This window comes from Bufo gargarizans, chromosome 3 (genome assembly GCF_014858855.1).
Source record: "Bufo gargarizans isolate SCDJY-AF-19 chromosome 3, ASM1485885v1, whole genome shotgun sequence".
Lineage (NCBI taxonomy): Eukaryota > Metazoa > Chordata > Amphibia > Anura > Bufonidae > Bufo > Bufo gargarizans.
The window spans coordinates 148,340,658-148,363,164 of record NC_058082.1 but is presented as its reverse complement, the minus strand read 5'-3'; the positions used below and the strand labels follow the sequence as shown (position 1 = coordinate 148,363,164).

The following is a 22,507-nucleotide window of genomic DNA, read 5'->3' as shown; positions in this document are numbered from 1 at the left end:
TGTACGTCTACGCCGGAGCGTTTCATTCAGTCCGGGCTGTACGTCTACGCCGGAGCGTTTCATTCAGTCCGGGCTGTACGTCTACGCCGGAGCGTTTCATTCAGTCCGGGCTGTACGTCTACGCCGGAGCGTTTCATTCAGTCCGGGCTGTACGTCTACGCCGGAGCGTTTCATTCAGTCCGGGCTGTACGTCTACGCCGGAGCGTTTCATTCAGTCCGGGCTGTACGTCTACGCCGGAGCGTTTCATTCAGTCCGGGCTGTACGTCTACGCCGGAGCGTTTCATTCAGTCCGGGCTGTACGTCTACGCCGGAGCGTTTCATTCAGTCCGGGCTGTACGTCTACGCCGGAGCGTTTCATTCAGTCCGGGCTGTACGTCTACGCCGGAGCGTTTCATTCAGTCCGGGCTGTACGTCTACGCCGGAGCGTTTCATTCAGTCCGGGCTGTACGTCTACGCCGGAGCGTTTCATTCAGTCCGGGCTGTACGTCTACGCCGGAGCGTTTCATTCAGTCCGGGCTGTACGTCTACGCCGGAGCGTTTCATTCAGTCCGGGCTGTACGTCTACGCCGGAGCGTTTCATTCAGTCCGGGCTGTACGTCTACGCCGGAGCGTTTCATTCAGTCCGGGCTGTACGTCTACGCCGGAGCGTTTCATTCAGTCCGGGCTGTACGTCTACGCCGGAGCGTTTCATTCAGTCCGGGCTGTACGTCTACGCCGAAGCGTTTCATTCATTTCTCTTCCTCTCAGAGCAGAACAGACGTGTTTGTGTCAGGTTCATGAAGATTGGAGACTGGCTCCTCCCACACAAGATCACATGGTTATGACATCATTACAGGTCCTTTAGCCCCTCCCTCCAGCGGCACGGCCTAGAAACTGATTCCTCCCATACATGGTCACATGGTCAGGACATCATTACAGGTCCTTTACCTCCTTCACCTGTAGAAGCGCATCCTGGATCCTGACTCCTCCCACACATGGTCACATGGTTTAGCCCCTCCAGTGGCACAGCCTAGAATCTGATCCCTCCCATACATGGTCATGACATCATCACAGGTCCTTTACCTCCTTCACCTGTAAAATAGCGCATCCTGGAGCCTGACTCCTCCCACACATGATCACATGGTCGTGACATCATGAAAGGTCCTTTAGCCCACAACTCTTCCACCTTCCACAGCCATGCAGTGTCCAGCGGTGCCGGTATGTGTACAGTCACCATTGTCTGTCAGCATTACTGGGGCAGGGGGGACATTAACCCTTTCACTGCGAGCTTCAGTCTTATCTGTACAAGAGGCAGCGACGTCTTCTCCTGAGTAGTGAGCTCAGTAACCTTCCATTACTGGTTCTGGGATTTCCCCGTCACTCATTGGTCAGGTGATGTGTCAGTCTGCCATTAGTGACCAATCAGAGTTCCCCTTCAGTCCCCCCCCCAGCAACCTATCAGCAGTGACCTGCAGGGGGCGGGATCAGGAGTGAGAGGACAGAGCAGGACACTGGAGGCTCCTGTGGTAAGTGATGGGACGGAGGCTGGAGGCCGGAGACTGGGACTGGGAGGACTTTTCTCCTGGGGCCCCTGCTCCTGTCCTGCCTCCTCCACCATCATAGAAGGGGCCCCTGCTCCTGTCCTGCCTCCTCCACCATCATAGAAGGGGCCCCTGCTCCTGTCCTGTCTCCTCCACCATCATAGAAGGGGCCCCTGCTCCTGTCCTGCCTCCTCCACCATCATAGAAGGGGCCCCTGCTCCTGTCCTGCCTCCTCCACCATCATAGAAGGGGCCCCTGCTCCTGTCCTGCCTCCTCCACCATCATAGAAGGGGCCCCTGCTCCTGTCCTGCCTCCTCCACTATCATAGAAGGGGCCCCTGCTCCTGTCCTTCCTCCTCCACCATCATAGAAGGGGCCCCTGCTCCTGTCCTGTCTCCTCCACTATCATAGAAGGGGTCCCTGCTCCTGTCCTGTCTCCTCCACCATCATAGAAGGGGCCCCTGCTCCTGTCCTGCCTCCTCCACCATCATAGAAGGGGCCCCTGCTCCTGTCCTGTCTCCTCCACTATCGTAGAAGGGGCCCCTGCTCCTGTCCTGCCTCCTCCACCATCATAGAAGGGGCCCCTGCTCCTGTCCTGTCTCCTCCACTATCGTAGAAGGGGCCCCTGCTCCTGTCCTGCCTCCTCCACCATCATAGAAGGGGCCCCTGCTCCTGTCCTGTCTCCTCCACCATCATAGTGCTGGTCTCCGGCCTCCTGTGTCCTGCCTCCTCCACCATCATAGTACTGATCCCCGGCCTCCTATGTCCTGTCTCCTCCACCATCATAGTGCTGGTCCCGAGCTCCTGTGTCCTGTCTCCTCCTCCATCATAGTGCTGGTCCCGACCTCCTGTGTCCTGTCTCCTCCTCCATTATAGTGCTGGTCCCCGACCTCCTGTGTCCTGTCTCCTCCACCATCATAGTGCTGGTCCCCGACCTCCTGTGTCCTGTCTCCTCCACCATCATAGTGCTGGTCCCGACCTCCTGTGTCCTGTCTCCTCCTCCATTATAGTGCTGGTCCCCGACCTCCTGTGTCCTGTCTCCTCCACCATCATAGTGCTGGTCCCCGACCTCTTGTGTCCTGTCTCCTCCACCATCATAGTGCTGGTCCCTGGCCTCCTGTGTCCTGTCTCCTCCACCATCATAGTGCTGGTCCCAAGCTCCTGTGTCCTGTCTCCTCCACCATCATAGTGCTGGTCCCTGACCTCCTGTCCTGTCTTGTCCACTATCATAGTGCTGGTCCCCGACCTCCTGTGTCCTGTCTCCTCCTCCATCATAATGCTGGTCCCCGGCCTCCTGTGTCCTGTCTCCTCCACCATCATAGTGCTGGTCCCCGTACACCTGTGTCCTGTCTCCTCCACCATCATAGTGCTGGTCCTGCCCTTTTGTATCTAGGATTGACACATTTCCCAACAAAAAATACTGGCCAAGTTAAGCCACACCCCAAAAGGTGTGTGGTTCTGGTCGTATGGCTTAACAAGGGGTTGTCCTGGTTCAGAACTGAACCCGGGCATACCCATAATTTCACCCAGCCTCCTGTGTCCTGCCTCCTCCACTATCATAGACGGGCCTCTGCTCCTGTCTTGCCTTCTCCACCATCATAGAAGGGGCCCCTGCTCCTGTCCTGTCTCCTCCACCATCATAGAAGGGGCCCCTGCTCCTGTCCTGCCTCCTCCACCATCATAGAAGGGGCCCTGCTCCTGTCCTGTCTCCTCCACCATCATATTACTGGTCTCCTGTCCTGTCTCCTCTACCATGATAGTGCTGGTCTCCGGCCTCCTGTGTCCTGCCTCCTCCACCATCATAGTGCTGATCCCCGACCTCCTGTGTTCTGTCTCCTCCACCATCATAGTGCTGGTCCCCGTACACCTGTGTCCTGTCTCCTCCACCATCATAGTGCTGGTCCCCGGCCTCCTGTGTCCTGTCTCCTCCACCATCATAGTGCTGGTCCCCGGCCTCCTGTGTCCTGTCTCCTCCACCATCATAGTGCTGGTCCCCGGCCTCCTGTGTCCTGTCTCCTCCTCCATCATAATGCTGGTCCCTGGCTCCTGTGTCTTGCCTCCTCCATCATTATAGTGCTGATCCCCGGCCTCCTATGTCCTGTCTCCTCCACCATCATAGTGCTGGTCCGTGGCCTCCTGTGTCCTGTCTCCTCCACCATCATAGTGCTGGTCCCGAGCTCCTGTGTCCTGTCTCCTCCACCATCATAGTGCTGGTCCCGAGCTCCTGTGTCCTGTCTCCTCCACCATCATAGTGCTGGTCCCCGACCTCCTGTGTCCTGTCTCCTCCTCCATCATAGTGCTGGTCCCCGACCTCCTGTGTCCTGTCTCCTCCTCCATCATAGTGCTGGTCCCCGACCTCCTGTGTCCTGTCTCCTCCACCATCATAGTGCTGGTCCCTGGCTCCTGTCCTGCCTCCTCCACCATCATAGTGCTGGTCCCCGACCTCCTGTGTCCTGTCTCCTCCACCATCATAGTGCTGGTCCCTGGCTCCTGTCCTGCCTCCTCCACCATCATAGTGCTGGACCCGACCTCCTGTGTCCTGTCTCTTCCACCATCATAGTGCTGGTCCCCGACCTCCTGTGTCCTGTCTCTTCCACCATCATAGTGCTGATCCCCGACCTCCTGTGTCCTGTCTCTTCCACCATCATAGTGCTGGTCCCCGACCTCCTGTGTCCTGTCTCTTCCACCATCATAGTGCTGGTCCTCGGCTATAAAGAGAGAGAACACAACATCTACACTTTATTATCTCCTCCGATGTCTTCTCTTATTGTCTCCAGCAGGGTCGTCTTTAATATTGAATGGACCGTTGGCAAGAATTTACTTGGGCCCCCTGGATCCCGGCTTCCCACACCCTAGCATGCAATCACGGCCTCCGCCACAACACACACACAACCTCATCAGTACAATGCACAGCAATGTGTGAGTGTTTCATACCCAACCCACTGCTTACCCATAGGGAAGCATTGGGAGGCGACTGTGCATGCGCGGCTTCATAGAGATGCTTTCAATCAATGCATTTCTATGAGGAGTGTTGAGCATGAATGCCAGTGTGCATTACTGGACAAGGGAGCGCCTCTAGTGGCCGTCTGATGAGTGGCCACTAGACGTGTTCCTTGGCAGTAATGTAAATACTGCTTTCTTTCTGAAAAGCCAGTGTTTACATGAAAAAGCTTGCAGAGACACCAGAACACACACGCTATGGACACCAGAACTACTACGTTTAGCTGCTGTGGTTCTGGTGACTATAGTGTCCCTTAATATAGAGAAAAAAAAGAATCTGCACAAAAGTAACAAATAAAGTGGCTGTATCATTAGTCTAAACATTAAAAAGGACCACTTCGGACACAAATATATAGTATTTTGCAGATTACTTTTTTTTTTTTTACAATGTGCAGTTAGTACTGTACTACTCACCCCTCCATACGTACACCACAGATAACACAGTGATAGCTCTCTGTGTACAGATAATGTAGTAGATGTCACCTGCAGTCCTATGTAACACCACAGATAACACAGTGATAGCTCTCTGAGTACAGATAATGTAGTAGATGTCACCTGCAGTCCTATGTAACACCACAGATAACACAGTGATAGCTCTCTGTGTACAGATAATGTAGTAGATTCACCTGCAGTCCTATGTAACACCACAGATAACACAGTGATAGCTCTCTGAGTACAGATAATGTAGTAGATGTCACCTGCAGTCCTATGTAACACCACAGATAACACAGTGATATCTCTCTGAGTACAGATAATGTGGTAGATGTCACCTGCAGTCCTATGTAACACCACAGATAACACAGTGATAGCTCTCTGAGTACAGATAATGTAGTAGATGTCACCTGCAGTCCTATGTAACACCACAGATAACACAGTGATAGCTCTCTGAGTACAGATAATGTAGTAGATGTCACCTGCAGTCCTATGTAACACCACAGATAACACAGTGATAACTCTGAGTACAGATAATGTAGTAGATGTCACCTGCAGTCCTATGTAACACCACAGATAACACAGTGATAACTCTCTGAGTACAGATAATGTAGTAGATGTCACCTGCAGTCCTATGTAACACCACAGATAACACAGTGATAACTCTCTGAGTACAGATAATGTAGTAGGTGTCACCTGCAGTCCTATGTAACACCACAGATAACACAGTGATAGCTCTCTGAGTACAGATAATGTAGTAGGTGTCACCTGCAGTCCTATGTAACACCACAGATAACACAGTGATAGCTCTCTGAGTACAGATAATGTAGTAGGTGTTATCTGTGGTGTTACATAGGACTGCAGGTGACATCTACTACATTATCTGTACTCAGAGAGTTATCACTGTGTTATCTGTGGTGTTACATAGGACTGCAGGTGACATCTACTACATTATCTGTACTCAGAGAGTTATCACTGTGTTATCTGTGGTGTTACATAGGACTGCAGGTAACACAGTGATAACTCTCTGAGTACAGATAATGTAGTAGATGTCACCTGCAGTCCTATGTAACACCACAGATAACACAGTGATAACTCTCTGAGTACAGATAATGTAGTAGATGTCACCTGCAGTCCTATGTAACACCACAGATAACACAGTGATATCTCTCTGAGTACAGATAATGTGGTAGATGTCACCTGCAGTCCTATGTAACACCACAGATAACACAGTGATAGCTCTCTGAGTACAGATAATGTAGTAGATGTCACCTGCAGTCCTATGTAACACCACAGATAACACAGTAGTAACTCTCTGAGTACAGATAATGTAGTAGATGTCACCTGCAGTCCTATGTAACACCACAGATAACACAGTGATATCTCTCTGAGTACAGATAATGTGGTAGATGTCACCTGCAGTCCTATGTAACACCACAGATAACACAGTGATAGCTCTCTGAGTACAGATAATGTAGTAGGTGTCACCTGCAGTCCTATGTAACACCACAGATAACACAGTGATAGCTCTCTGAGTACAGATAATGTAGTAGGTGTCACCTGCAGTCCTATGTAACACCACAGATAACACAGTGATAGCTCTCTGAGTACAGATAATGTAGTAGGTGTCACCTGCAGTCCTATGTAACACCACAGATAACACAGTGATAGCTCTCTGAGTACAGATAATGTAGTAGATGTCACCTGCAGTCCTATGTAACACCACAGATAACACAGTGATAGCTCTCTGAGTACAGATAATGTAGTAGGTGTCACCTGCAGTCCTATGTAACACCACAGATAACACAGTGATAGCTCTCTGAGTACAGATAATGTAGTAGATGTCACCTGCAGTCCTATGTAACACCACAGATAACACAGTGATAACTCTCTGAGTACAGATAATGTAGTAGATGGGTGTGAGCCCCAAGAATCCAGAACACGTACAGTGTGACCTGAAGTCGGGGGGCAGGCTGCTACAGTGTGGGCCAAATTCTATATCCACCATCCCATCACTACAGAACATACAGGGTAATACTGCGCCTCATACCTCTTACATCCAGGGTAATACTGCACCTCATACCTCTTACATCCAGGATAATACTGCGCCTCATACCTCTTACATCCAGGGTAATACTGCGCCTCATACCTCTTACATCCAGGGTAATACTGCGCCTCATACCTCTTACATCCAGGGTAATACTGCGCCTCATACCTCTTACATCCAGGATAATACAGCGCCTCATACCTCTTACATCCAGGGTAATACTGCGCCTCATACCTCTTACATCCAGGGTAATACAGCGCCTCATACCTCTTACATCCAGGGTAATACAGCGCCTCATACCTCTTACATCCAGGGTAATGCAGCGCCCCGTACCTCTTACATCCAGGGTAATACTGCGCCTCATACCTCTTACATCCAGGGTAATACAGCGCCTCATACCTCTTACATCCAGGGTAATACTGCGCCTCATACCTCTTACATCCAGGTTAATACTGCGCCTCATACCTCTTACATCCAGGGTAATACTGCGCCTCATACCTCTTACATCCAGGGTAATACTGCGCCTCATACCTCTTACATCCAGGATAATACAGCGCCTCATACCTCTTACATCCAGGGTAATACTGCACCTCATACCTCTTACATCCAGGGTAATACTGCGCCTCATACCTCTTACATCCAGGGTAATACTGCGCCTCATACCTCTTACATCCAGGGTAATACAGCGCCTCATACCTCTTACATCCAGGATAATACAGTGCCTCATACCTCTTACATCCAGGATAATACAGCGCCTCATACCTCTTACATCCAGGGTAATGCAGTGCCTCATACCTCTTACATCCAGGGTAATACAGCGCCTCATACCTCTTACATCCAGGGTAATACTGCGCCTCATACCTCTTACATCCAGGATAATACTGCGCCTCATACCTCTTACATCCAGGGTAATACTGCGCCTCATACCTCTTACATCCAGGGTAATACTGCGCCTCATACCTCTTACATCCAGGATAATACAGCGCCTCATACCTCTTACATCCAGGGTAATACTGCACCTCATACCTCTTACATCCAGGGTAATACTGCGCCTCATACCTCTTACATCCAGGGTAATACTGCGCCTCATACCTCTTACATCCAGGGTAATACAGCGCCTCATACCTCTTACATCCAGGATAATACAGTGCCTCATACCTCTTACATCCAGGATAATACAGTGCCTCATACCTCTTACATCCAGGATAATACAGTGCCTCATACCTCTTACATCCAGGGTAATACTGCGCCTCATACCTCTTACATCCAGGGTAATGCAGCGCCTCATACCTCTTACATCCAGGATAATACAGTGCCTCATACCTCTTACATCCAGGGTAATACTGCGCCTCATACCTCTTACATCCAGGGTAATACAGCGCCTCATACCTCTTACATCCAGTGATGTCTCCTTTCATGTAGATGTTCTCTTTTCTTGTCTTCTCCCTTCAGACCAGACCGCCATTTTTCATCCATTTCTCGTCTCTGCAGTTTGAAAAAAAAAATCTTAGTTTACTACTTTTCCATCGTCCTCTCATCTTCTGGACAAATCATCCTGTGCTCCCCAATACTGTACTGCAGAAACAGATAAACCCCCTGATAATACTAGTACCACACAGATAATGCCCCCCCAAATAACTGCGCCCAGCAAATAGTGTCCCTGACACAAAGTGTAAACATAATGTCCCTGAAAAATAATTGTGGTAAGCTGATACTGTGCCAAGGTGCCCCCACAGTAATAGTGCTCCCAAAAGTCCCACCAATAGGAATGATTCTCTGCTAGAGCACACATGGTAGTAATAGTGCTCCTACAGTGCCCCCAACATGTCCTCACTGTGCCCAAAAAGTAATAATGCTCCCATAGTGCCCATACTAGTAATCATGTTCCCCATAGACCCTCAGTAGTAATAAAGCCCATCATAATGCCCCCCAGTAGTAATAATTCTTATAATGTGCCAGTGCAAAAAATACCCCCAGTTGAGCTAATGTCCCCATAATGTGCCAGCATAAAATACCCCTAAATAGTGCCCCCCATAATGTACCAGTATAAAATGCCCCATATATAGTGCCCCAGTAGATGCCCTCAGTGTCCCCCATAATTTGCAAGTATAAAATACCCCTTCTTAGTGCCCCCCCATAGATGACCCCATAGTACTCCTCTCCTTCCTTCCCCATAGTACCCACCATAATGTGTCCCAGTATAAAATATATAATGTGCCGGTAAGAAGTGCCGCCTATAGATGCCCCCAATCATGTGCCAGTGAGAAGTGCCCACATAGATGCCCCCAATAATGTGCCAGTAAGCAGTGCCCCCCCATAGATGCCCCCATAGCGCTCATCTACTGTACTGTACCATATAAAAATAAAATAAACACTTATACTTACCTCCATCAGGATGGCAGCGATGCGATGCAGGCTTCTTCTGGCCTGTGTCCCGCGCTGTACGGCTCAGGTGGCGCGATTACATCATCGCGCCGCCTGCACCAGCCTCTGATAGACTGCAGGCCAAGTGCCTGCAGCCTATCAATCAGAGGAACGGGGAAGGGAGACTCCTCTCCCCTGCCCCACAGCATCCATCTGTCTCACTGTCCTGAGGACAGCGATACAGATAACTATGGAGATAAGCGCTTCCACAATGGAAGCGCTCATCTCCCTGTGCCCTGCTGCCACCCCCCACTTGTCACCAGGGCTGTGCCGCCTGAGCCTCACTTTGCCTAATTGGCTGTGCGGCCCTGCTAGCGCCCCCCGGATTCCCCCACACTACGCCACTGGCCAGCAGGGCTCAAGAGGCAGCTGCCTTAAGCCCCCCAGGAGCAACTCGCCCCGGGCAGCTGCCCCTTTTGCCCTGCGTTAAAGACGGCCCATGTCTCCAATAATTGTATTTTACATGGGATTTTGTGGGATTTTCCATCGTCTCATCTTCTTTCCATTCAGGTTCCTACAATATAGGATCCGCTCAGTGGAGATCTTCTATATAAGATCCTTCTCCTGATTGACCTGTCAAGGATGGACAGGGACAAGATGGCAGAGAGTATAATAAATCTCACCTTAGAGATCCTCTTCCGGCTTACTGGAGAGGTGAGAGATTCTGATGATGTCACATTACATCATCTTATCTATGTAACTAACAGGTGGCCATGACTGGAGAGGTAAGGGACTCTGGAGATGTATGGAGTGATATTTATTACTGTGTCTCTCCATAACCAGGACTATACAGTAGTGAAGAAGACCTCTAGTGAGCACTGTCAGGCCCCTGTGTCTGAAGGATGGGAAAGAACCCTGAGCCCAATCATGGAGCCTCCACCTCACGCCCTGATACATGAGGAAATCAGTAGAGAGAAGATCTTAGAACTCACCAACAAGATGATTGAGCTGCTGACTGGAGAGGTGACACTGCTGGGACATTATACAGGAACGCTATGAAGGGATCTGGGTGATGACTGTATCATTGTGTTTTCAGGTTCCTATAAGGTGTCAGGATGTCACCATCTATTTCTCCATGGAGGAGTGGGAGTATGTAGAAGAACACAAGGATCTGTACAAGGATATCATGATGAAGGATCAGTTGCCCCTTACACCACCAGGTAATAGACATGACTAAATACAGATGTCCTCTCATTATCTGTATGTATGAAATTAATTCAGTCACTTGATGTGTTTCCTACAGTTAAGGAAGAGAGAAAAACACCGGAGAGATGTCCCAGTCCGTTTCTTCCACAGGATGGTTCAGAAGAACATCACAATGTCACACAGGATGATCAGGTAGATGGAGATAAGGTCTCCTGAAATGTTCCCTATGATCTGTAGATGGTTGTGAAGATCTTGTGTTCAGTCTTGTTTTATCCACCAGTATTATATGTTTTATTCGCGATCAATGCTACTCCTAAAGTCAAAGACATTGCAGCCTTCTCATTGGCTCACAAGCAAGAAGCAGTGAGGGATCATGGGTTCAGATGAAAAAAAAATCTAGAATATTTGCGAATACGTATATATAGCACTATATATTAGATATTCTCGAAGTGCCAATATTCACAATAAAAATTCGCGATTAGAATATTTGTGATCAACACTATTCCCTTTAGCTGCAAATGTTAACTTACATAACACAAATCTGTATTTATCAGCTGTACCTATTGAGAGACAAACAGGGTCTATTCCGCTATGATCAGACTAAAAGGAGGAGACCATCTTTTTCAGGTCCATCAACCATGTCTATTTGTGTGTCCTCTGTCCAACTGGCAGCCTCATGCGAGTTATCTCCTGCGAGTGTTAACGAGAAATTAAACGTCAAGCCTCAATTGCCCGTTTCCGTGAATTCTATTTCCACACAGTTGAAATTTTATTTTATTGAGGGGATTAAATTTCAATTTAAATAAACCAGCATATAGGTGATCAGTAGCATAGCAATACATGGGCTTGGGCACCTACTTTTCTGTGTGTGATAACAAAAAATTGAGCGTCAGGCCTTAATCATCCGTTTACGTTTATTCTATATCCATATGGTTGGACTAGGGTAGTAAACTTACCTGTGAGTGTTAACATGAAATTGAGCATGAAAATTAACATGAAATTGTTTTATTTTATATCCACATGGTTGGAATTTTATTATTTTGGGGATTGTTCAATTTAATGAAACCAGCATATATACGTGATTACTACAACAATACACAGGGTAGCACGTAAAATTATCTGTGAGTAATGACGAATTTAGGCCTAAATCCGTTTTCCTTTTTTTCTGTCTCAACACATTTCCAGTAAAAATAATATTGTTTACTACATCAATACACAGTATAGTGCACAACATACCTGAGAGGCCCAAAAATATCAGGACTAAGGAATGGTTCCAAACGAAAGATCCAGAGCCAGAATCTGGCCAGAAGTAGTAGTAGTAGGCTGTGGTTGTATCTGCTGGCTTTGGAAAGGCGCAACATTATAGTTGAGGAGGAGGAGATTGTGGATTGGATGGCTCATTCATCCTCTGAGTCGCAGCAGAATGACATGGAGCTGACTTCAGAGTCTGACACCGTTCCTTGGAGCCAGGGGTCACAGCGTTCCTCCCCAAACAAGACTTTCAGTGGAGCCCTCTTAGACTTCACTGTACATTCCTAGTTGTACGCCTTCCTTTTTCCTAAGAAGTAGTAAATAAACCTATGACATAGTCAAGAAAGTCTCCCTTTTGACGATTTGTGTGAGAGCCATCACCGTTTGGGCTGCCCTGAGGACGAGTTTGGGGAGGAGGCTGGGGACCCCATGCATACCTGTGTTAATGGTGGTGGTAACAGTGGCACCTGTAGCATTGGCATTGGCGGTGGTGTTCCCAATTAAAAGGGACAATTACTTCATTTTCTGGTAGTCAACACTTATGTGTGTCGTACAGACAGATGTTCCCACCCTGTCAAGGCATATTTTTGTGATGCTTGGCCCCCAAGCCACTATTTATTTCTATCCCATGACACAGTGTGTTTAAACATCATCTGCCCCCAATAAGGGACAATTTTTGGAAACTTTGGAATATGAAAAAGCAGAACACCTGTGCCGGCGCGGTGCGTTTTTAAACACATTGCATGTTCACACTGTCAAATGTGCGTACCCATAGCTAAGTATGTCAGTGTGACTCAGACATCATGTACTATTGTCGTCATTGTGTTCCAGAGCTTGAGGAGGGAAAAAGAAAAGAAATAAACGAAAATAGATTTTTCTAAAAAGTCCTAGGAGGCCAGAGGCCGTTTATATATCAATTTTCAGGGCAATTGGAGCAACTTGTGATTGGCCCAAATCGATTTGGGTTTGAACCAAACTTTTTTTTTGGAGATCTGGACCCGAAACGACTTGTGGTTCACTGATCTCTAATTCTAATTACTGATCTTTTCTGGTCATAAAACCTTCCACATGACTTCTCCAACCATCTGATGACTTCTACAATGTTTATTTCACAGCTTGTGAATCCGGGTGAAGATCTGAACATTATATATGTTACAGAGACATATGTGAGGGGTGATGAGCGGAGTACAGAGGACATTCCTACAGATAACCGCCCAGGTGAGTAGTGACCACTAAGTAAAGCAGAGAAGACTCACAGATTCTATTCATTCACTGGATACTAAGATTTTATGTAGAATTTTTAGGTTCTGTCTGTTTTTTCAGCTAAAATTCAAATTAAATATGGATGTATATGTGATAGCGTTATGGGTGATAAAACCTGATAAGCATTTATAATATGGATATAAAAAGTATACCTGGATTAAGGACATAAAATATACCAATGTGAACGAGGACTATTTCATTAGCCCCTATTAGGGTCATATCAAGTTATTGTGTGCTAACAATACAGAACATCGAGACGTGCACCTAGATAAGAGAAGAGTCTTTACTACTGGGTACATTAACTAACACTGGCGTTTTAGACACCGATCTTAATAAGCCCTTGTGCTGGCGTGCAACAGAATCTGTGATATATAAATCTGTTCTTAAGTGACCCCCTATGGGTGTTACGATAGTCAGTAGGGTCTAGGAGAAAGAGACCTAGATGGTAGATCATAAAATAACAAACCTCATGGGAAGTAAGAAAGACGACAATCACTTCCCAAATTATGTTGTATTGTGAGAAGACGTCGACAATCTAATTCTGTAACTGACAAGGGGTTTATCTATAAGGTTAGTTCTTCTCCATCTCAACAGGTTGATGTGCCGCTGAGGTGTCACCATGTGTTGCTGCTCTCCGGAAGAGATGTTAAAGCGTGGTGCACCCCACGAGAGTCAGGGTCTGCAGTAAACCAGTGTACTTCTTTACTGGAGGAATTCAAGTGTAAAACAATACAGGCGAGGCATAGGGCTGACTTTTCTAGTCTCCTCCCTGGCGAAACAAAGGTTTGATGTTGAGGAAAGGCCTGAGCTAGCCGTCCCTTTGTCTCTCTCTCTCAGAAGTCTGTTACCCTGGTCAAAGGCTGGAGGCCCACAGTTGTAGCTCAGTAGTCCATCTGGCTCCATGGTCACAGGGCTGGAGACCCATAGTCTGTGGCTCAGTGTCCCCATCTCAGCGTCTTCTTCTGGTGACTCATGCAGACTGGCATTAGTCTCCTCTTAGAAGCTCTGATTCCTAAGTGCAGAGCACTAGGGTCTCTGACTGCTCTTCTTATATACCGTTTCTGGCTGAACTAGAACCTTCTAGTGGGAGGGGTGGAGTGGAGAAGCTCAGCACAAACTGTTACAATGTTTCAACTCCCTTCTGCCATAGAGCTTCAATGGCAATGACAGCAGTTTTTCCAGACACAAACAAGTTTCCAGACATAACAACAGAGCTCTTCTTTAAACCCTGTGGTAGCTGTGGAAAATGAAATGCAGTATTTCACAGTGCAAGTTAACCCTTTCAAGTGAAATAAAGTAAGAAGTTTATAACTTTGCTTAGGGGAAATGGGCAAATGTCCTGACTTCACTGTACCCCAGCTGCAGGGCACTACACTAAGAAAAGGTAACATGTGTGCCAGTGTTCTGCCTTGTCATATTATACAGGAAATACACTGTATGTGGCCCTATTTACTGTTCTTTAGTGCAGTACAGTATTTCGGGGCACTGAGTAGCAGAGAAAATACATTATTAGGGTTAGGCCTCATGCACACGACCGTTGTGTGCACCCGTGGCCGTTGTGCCGTTAGACGTTTTTTTCTGCGGCTCCATTGACTTTCAATGGGGCCGTTGAAAACTCGGCTTGTGCACCGTTTTTACACCGCGCCCGTGACCCGTGTTTCGAGGCCGTGAAAAAAATATAACCTGTCCTATTTTTTTCACGGCTAACGGTTCACGGGCCCATTCAAGTCAATGGGTCCGTGAAAATCACGGCTGCACACAAGATTGTCATCCGTATCCGTGTCCGTGATCCGTGTCCGTTTTTTCCTATCATTTCAATGGCAAACTTGACTTAGATTTTTTTTTCATCTTTCATGTCCGTGGATCCTCCAAAAATCACGGCAGACCCACGGAAGAAAAAACGGGCACGGATCACGGTACAACGGAACCACGTTTTGCGGGACGTTAAAAAATACGTTCGTGTGCATGAGGCCTAAAAAGTAGGATTATACTACTAACGCTTTCACCACCCGAGGACTTTTCATTTTCGTTTTTCACTGTCTGCTTTTTCGGGGGCCATAACTTTTTTTATTTTTCAGTAAAAACAAAGAAGAGCGGATATGTCAAACATATGCACAACAGTAATTATACTGCCCATGGAGTCTGTGTGATATAGTTGCTGCGGTGGTGCTCTTTCACAGAACAAAGTCCCAATAATATATCCAAACAAAGAATATAGTCATGGCACTCACCAGCATAAAGTCTTCCTTTATTTCTCCGTATAAAACCAAACAGGTGGTCAGATGTGGGGCGCCCAGCAACAGTGGTTTTGCGCAAAACTACCCTGTTTGTTTTAACATGGAGAAATAAAGGGAAAAAACATTCTGCTGTGACATCATCAATATAAAAAAGCTGATAATCCCTTTATAATTGTACTCAATGTAGTGGGAAGTTAGGGTTAGTTAGAAAATCCCAAATGGGGTCAAATTGGAAAGAAAAAGCTATTTTGCACAGTTTCATGGGTTTTGTTTTTATAGTGTGCCCTATGTGGTAAAGACCTGTTACCTTTATTGTCCAGGCCAGTACGATTACAGCAATACCAGATTTGTATAGTTTTTCTTGAAAAAAATTTCATTTTCATATTCCTTTATTTTTTTGGTAGTTGGAGCGGTCTGGCTTCCTCACTTTTTGTGGGGTGATCTCTACTTTTTATTGATACAATTTTGGTGTGTGTCAAACTCTCTTATTACTTTTTATTACATTTTTAGGAGAGGTGGTGCTAACAAAAAACTGCGAATTGGCTGATTTGATTTTAATTTTTTCCTGTTTCGCTGTTTGTTGTATGGGATAAAGATTTTCATATTTTAATAGTACAGGTGTTTTTTCACAAATGGTGATGATGTCTATGATGTTTTGTTTTTTTATTGTTTATTTTGATTTTAGGTAAAGGGAAGTGATTTTTAATTTTTAATTTTTTTTTTATAATATTAAAAACATTAAATAAAACATTGACTCTCAGACTCCAATAAATAGGCAGGGTCTCCACAGCAACATACACAGCAGCCATGGATTATTTAGGAGAACTGAGACTGTTGCACACACTATCCAGCTTACCCAATCCCCTAGGGGGAGCCATTAAAAGCCCTGGAGTGCACGCCCCTGTTTTTTTATTTTTTTATTAGCTCCCAGATGCTTTAGTCACATTTGACCACACCATCTGAGGAGTTAAATGTCTGCAATTGAGTGGACACCATCTAAAGTGTCATACATGTACGGCGCTGGCCTGAAAGGGGTTAAAGGAGGCAGCATGATGTGGGGGTTTTGAAAAATGTACAGACGTGCTGGAAAACATGAGGCCAAAGCTGTCTGTGCGGCAAACTCTACAGACTACAAGAATGTTCACTGGAAGAAGTCGTCATGAAGGCCTGGGCCAGATGAGAAGATGGGGAAAGAAAACAACCCTAGTCAGAGAAGACCTGTGAGTCACTGGATATGATTGTTTATTATCTGGTCAATATTTTATTGATACTCTCCAGGCTCCTGTATATGACCACTGTAATCATTCACGGTATGGTGGTAAGTTTTATTTCCCGGATGTCCTACGACAGCACCGTCATGAATGGATTAACCCCTAGGTACAACTAGACAGACATAGGTTCATAAGCAGTGATGATTAATCAATTAACCAATCACCATGGACCCTACAAAGCTGAAGACGGGAGCCAATGTATTTTTTATTTCTGTTTTTGAAGGGCGGAGTGCCCGGATACTAGGTCAGTGCACTCCTCAAAACGGTGTTTGCTCAAAATGAGCCTGGGTAGCTCAGTTAGTAGAGCATCTTATTTTGTTCTGAGTATCAAGGGCTCAGGTCCCTGTTGAATTCACTTATGGTCTGTGTGCTACCTGGTGTTGTGACGGTGGTTTCAATTTCTATTTCACTACCCTGCATACACCCAGCATTAGCGCCCTCTACTATTTTTCACAGCTGTGCTCACTCTGCTGTATGTTTCCCGACACACTATGGCTGCTGTGCTGTTCCCTGGGGTATGTCTCTGTTCTGGTCCCCCGCAAAGTTCTCTTCTTGGATGTGTGGCTATCATGGAGGTTCTAGGAAATCCAGACATTGCAGGGAATGCCAGCAGTCTTTACGAGAGAACGTTACTTCTGGTACCGGCACTACCTGTACATTACATAGACTTCATTCTCTTCAAAATGAATCCAGGGAATGTTTTGTCTTCATGTTACAATAGTTTACGTCTGTCTCTGAAGCCTCTCAATCCTGAACAGGTCCAGCTCTGCCTTGTGTTGGAAGCTGAGCAGAGCTGAGCTGGGTTCTGGTCTGCATGGAAGGCCTGTGCCGCCACTCAGCAGGTGCTGTTCTTAATGAAGAAAAGTCTTGCAGTTCTAATGCACCGTCATCTGCAAAGACAATCTACAGGATTTATTAAAGTCACTTGAAGATATCATAGAAAGGGCAAGAATGAGCTTAAATGTGAAAGGCTTTCTAACCTGGCAAAGAAAACCATTTCCTGGTCAACCAGTCCTGGATGAATGATTGGAACAAGAGATTAGATGGAAAATCTTGAAGTGTAGGAGGCTGTCCCAAAAGCTGTTTCAGCAGTGGCTGTGTTTCTCTCAGATAAGTCTTCACATCTGAACGGATCCATAGATAGGAAAGTGGATTTATTACATAGGTGTACCCAAAAAAAAAAGTCATACCTCACCTTCAGTGGTCTGTAAAACGGCCCTGACATCTATTTTTAGGACAAGGGGATTTCGAATCTGGCTGAGCCATTTGTGTTAAGAGTATAGATCATACAGAAGCTACTCATACTGAAGTTTGCGTCAGAGTTCAAAATAGGAAGGACATGTCCTCTGTTTTTTGGCAGAGTCACTATTAAAGGGGTTTTCCCGCAAAAAATATTCTACAGTTTTTAAACTCTCTGTATTGTGCCACCAGCTGTTTTCTCTGTTTCTAATTTCTCTGTCCACTTCACTGAGGTGGTTACAGATACTCAGTTCCATCCTTCAACTGCCACCAGCTGCAGCACATAGGACATGCCCGCTGGGAACTGAGCAATGAATGGGGAGATCTCTATATCCATCAGAGGTACAGGGCTGGTTCTAGCTTTGTTAGAAATAGGTTGTCATGTACTATATGATGCATGATTTCATTTTTTACATTACTCATAGGACAAACACTTTAAATTTAAACAGTGACCTGTACTGGTGTACCCATCGCAATGTCATCAAATATTTTAACAAAATAGGTATTTTATAGGAGAGCCTACGATAGGGTATGTAAGTCTGCTACATGATGATGGCATACTGCTTGTCAAAGGGGGAGTGTCCCTTGAAACATCGCAGATAGCGAGGGTGGTATTCTACTCTAAATGCTCGTAAATTACTCAACCTATAGACCAAGCTGAGTGCATGGTGGACTTTGTATGCAAAGTGATCAATTTGATGATCTATATGGTCTTCATTCATTCTATTGATCTAAGGTCTCTTTTCCTATTGTTTACGGTGAATAAAGAAAGTAAAAATATACGAGGGATGTTCAATAAGTCATCTTCCTGAATATGAAAAGAAAATTGAACTTACTACTTTTCAATGTAATCCCCTTTGACTTCACCTCAAGTGATCAGATGCCCTCAGAATAGAAGACTTCTTGCTGTTGCAGGAACCCTGAACCATTTGACTGAAATATCATCAGGAAACCATTGCTTACGCAAAAAGAGAAAGTAATCACTGTGATTCAGGTCTGGACTGTAGGGTGGATGGTTAAGATCTATGAAGCCGCATTCCCTGAAAGCAGCTTGTGATTTGCGAGACTTGTGAGCTGGAGCATTGTTATGTGTTTCTCTTTTATTACCTCACGTAATGCCTTCATTGTTGAAGAATAGGTATCTCCAGTAATTGTTGTCTAGTAATTGCTGTTTTCCAAAAAACAGTTGCAATGATCTTTCCAGCTGATTGCTACGCACAAAATGTCTTTCGAGTTGGTGACCCCTTGTGCTTGCATTGCATGGAGTCTTTAGTCTCAGTTGTACAGACTGAGTTATCAGGCTTGCATTGGCTCACTTTCATCTTTACCTTCACAACTATCAAATATTTGTTCAGTCAAGCTAATTGACCAAACTGGTCATTTCAATAAACAGGGTACAATGTGGTTTATTTAGATCTGAGGAGCTTCAACTGTACAATCTTCTCTTGGATAGTGAAGAAATGAGGGGAGAAAACAGCTCAGGGTGCTATAGTCACATAGTCACAGAGAGGAAAAACTATGATATCCACATTTGCTCTTTATTGTTCTCACCATGTTCTAGCATCAGAGGATTTTATTGATCAGCTGGGAAGAATATCTGGTGTATGTATATTCCAACAGCTTCTATTATTGCTGAGAGTGCTCAGGAAGAGTCTGGAGAAGCTTACAGGAGTCATAGGCCTTCTCCCATGAAGGCATCCCTCGACCTGCTTCCCATTTCTGTAGTTACTCTCAAAGGACAGTTGCTGAAGCCTGATAGATTTTTGGATTATATGGACCTTCATAGTAACATAGTATATAAGGCCGAAACAAGACATTTGTCCATCCAGTTCGGCCTGTTATCCTGCAAGTTGATCCAGAGGAAGGCAAAAACAAACAAACTGTGAGGTAGAAGCCAATTTTCCCCACTTCCCGACCCCCATCAGGCAATCGGAATAACTCCCTGGATCAACGACCCCTCTCTAGTAGCTATAGCCTGTAATATTATTACACCCCAAAAATACATCCAGGTCCCTCTTGAATTCTTTTACCGTAAAGAATCCTTTTCTATGTTTGTGTATAAACCTTCTTTCCTCCAGACGTAGAGGGTGTCCCCTCATCACAGTCCTGGGGATAAATAGATGATGGGAGAGATCTCTGTACTGTCCCTTGAATCTTTCAGGGTACTGTAGTTGCCCCATTCCAGTTATTACTTTAGTTGCCCTCCTCTGAACCTGCTCCAGCTCTGCTATGTCTGCCTTGTTCACAGGAGCCCAGAACTGTACACAGTACTCTGTGTGGTCTGACTAGTGATTTATAAAGTGGTAGGACTATGTTCTCATCACGGGCATCTATGCTCCTTCTGATGCAACCCATTATTTTATTGGCCTTGGCTGCAGCTGCCTAACACTGGTTGTTGCAGCTTAGTTTGCTGTTTATTAAAATTCCTAGGTCCTTTTCCATGTCAGTGTTAGTGTTTTACCATTTAGTATGTACGGGTGACTTGCATTGTTCCTTCCCATGTGCATAACCTTACATTTGTCAGTGTTAAACCTCATCTGCCACGTCTCTGCCCAAGCCTCCAGTCTATCCAGATCCCTCTGTAGTAGTATACTGTCCTCTTCAGTGTTAATTACTTTACACAGTTTAGTGTCATCTGCAAAAATTTATATTTTACTGTGCAAGCCTTCTACAAGATTATTAATAAATATATTGAAGAAAATAAGGCCCAATACTGACCCCTGAGGTACCCCACTAGTGACAGTGACCCCTCCAGTACTGACCCCTGAGGTACCCCACTAGTGACAGTGACCCAATCTGAGTGTGTACCATTAATAACCACCCTCTGTTTTCTATCCCTCAGCCAGTTACTTACCCACATACAGACATTTTCTCCCAGTCCGAGCATTCTCATTTTATATACTTACCTTTTATGTGGTACAGTGTCAAATGCTTTGGAGAAGTCCAGATACACGACATCCATTGATTCACCTCTGTCAAGTCTAGAACTTACCTCCTCATAGAAACTGATTAAATTAGTTTGACATGACCGATCCCTCACGAAGCCATGCTGATATGGCGTTATTTGCTTATTTTCATTGAGATCCTCCAAGATAGCATCTCTCAGAAAACCTTCAAACAGTTTACCCACAACAGATGCTAAACTTACCTGCCTATAGTTTCTGGGCTCTGTTTTTGGACCCTTTTTGAATATTGGCACCACATTTGCCACGCGCCAATCCTGTGGGACATTCCCTGTCAGTATAGAGTCCGCAAATATCAGAAATAAGGGTCTGGCTATGACATTACTTAATTATCTTAGGATACGGGGGTGTATGGCATCTGGCCCTGGCGATTTGTCTATTTTAATCTTTTTAAGTTGCTGTTGTACTTCTTCCTGGGTCAGACAGGACACTTTTAATGGGGAATTTACTTTTACATTCTGCATTTCATCTGACAGTTTATTTTCCTCAGTGAATACAGTCGAGGAAAAAAATATTTAATAGCTTTGCTTTCTCCTCATCGCTCTCTGCAACTCCCCCCTCATTGCTCTGTATAATTGAAGAACATTTTAGGGTTCGTTTTTCTCTGTTTGGCAATTAATCACTCGGTTCTTTAGTTTGGCCACTTTTATTTGTTTGTTACGTATTCTATTTTTTTTCCTTTATAGTTTTTCAGTGCTTCCTGTCTCCCCTCCTGTTTTAGTGATTTTAAATGCTTTCTTTTTGTCATTTATTGCTTTCTTTACAGTTCTATTTATCCACATTGGTTTCTTCTTGTCCCTTAACATTTTATTCCTATAAGGTATATACTTCTCACAATTAGATTTTAGAATGCTTTTAAAAATATCCTATTTTGTGGCTGTATTTTTATTTTTGGGGACTTTGTCCCAGTTAGTTAGGCCTATGGCCTCTCTTATTTGGCTAAATTTAGCTTTTTTTGAAGTTTGGTATTTTTGTTCCTCCCCGTAGAAACGCTTGTTTGAAGGATAATTGGAAGGTTATTACTTTATGGTCACTATTTCCCAGGTGTCCCCCAACCTGCACGTCTGTTGTTCTGTCAGGCCTATTGGTTAATACTAAGTCCAGTATGGTCGTCCCTCTAGTCGGGCCCTGAACCAGATGGGAGAGGTAATTGTCTTTGTTTATATGCTAAGAACCTGTTTCCTTTATGAGATGTACAGCTTTCAGTTTCCCAGTCTATATCTGGGTAGTTGAAGTCCCCCATAATAACCACCTCATTATGATTTGCCACCTCATCTATCTCGTTTAGTAATAGATTTTTTGTGGACTCTGGTATATTAGGTGGTTTATAGTAAACTCCTATTAGTATTTTATTATTGTTTTTTTCCTCCATGTATTTCTATCCACAGTGACTCCACATGTTCATGTCCCTCACTTATATCTTCTCGGACTGTGGGCTTTAGACAGGACTTTACATAAAGGCAGACCCCTCCCCCTCTCCGGTTTTGATGATCCTTTCTAAACAGACTGTAACCCTGTACATTAACTGCCCAGTCATAGCTATCATCCAGCCATGTCTCAGCTATTCCCACTGTCATAGCTCTCATCCAGCCATGTCTCAGTTATTCCCACTATGTCATAGTCCTCCTCACGCATCACTAATTCCAGTTCTCCAGTTTTATTAGTCAGGCTTCTGGCATTAGTATACATACATTTAAGAGGTTTATGTATATTT

General features: G+C 45.4%; 1 protein-coding gene across 1 annotated transcript; it reads left to right on the top strand.

Moving 5' to 3' along the window:
* The first annotated feature begins 10,350 nt into the window (after positions 1-10,350).
* Positions 10,351-11,296, top strand: LOC122930588 (gastrula zinc finger protein XlCGF66.1-like). Its single transcript, XM_044284078.1, has 4 exons — positions 10,351-10,386; positions 10,460-10,583; positions 10,667-10,761; positions 11,197-11,296. The coding sequence occupies exons 1-4, from the start codon at positions 10,363-10,365 to the stop codon at positions 11,281-11,283; spliced, it is 330 nt and encodes a 109-aa protein (XP_044140013.1). The 5' UTR covers positions 10,351-10,362; the 3' UTR covers positions 11,284-11,296.
* The last annotated feature ends 11,211 nt before the right edge of the window (positions 11,297-22,507 follow it).

Bases quoted from the DNA above. Each gene is read 5' to 3' on its own strand.
- LOC122930588 (XM_044284078.1), top strand. From the start codon at position 10,363: ATGATTGAGCTGCTGACTGGAGAG. The intron at 10,584-10,666 runs GTAATAGACATG...TGTTTCCTACAG, and splicing joins GTTGCCCCTTACACCACCAG to TTAAGGAAGAGAGAAAAACA. The intron at 10,762-11,196 runs GTAGATGGAGAT...CATCTTTTTCAG, and splicing joins ATGTCACACAGGATGATCAG to GTCCATCAACCATGTCTATT.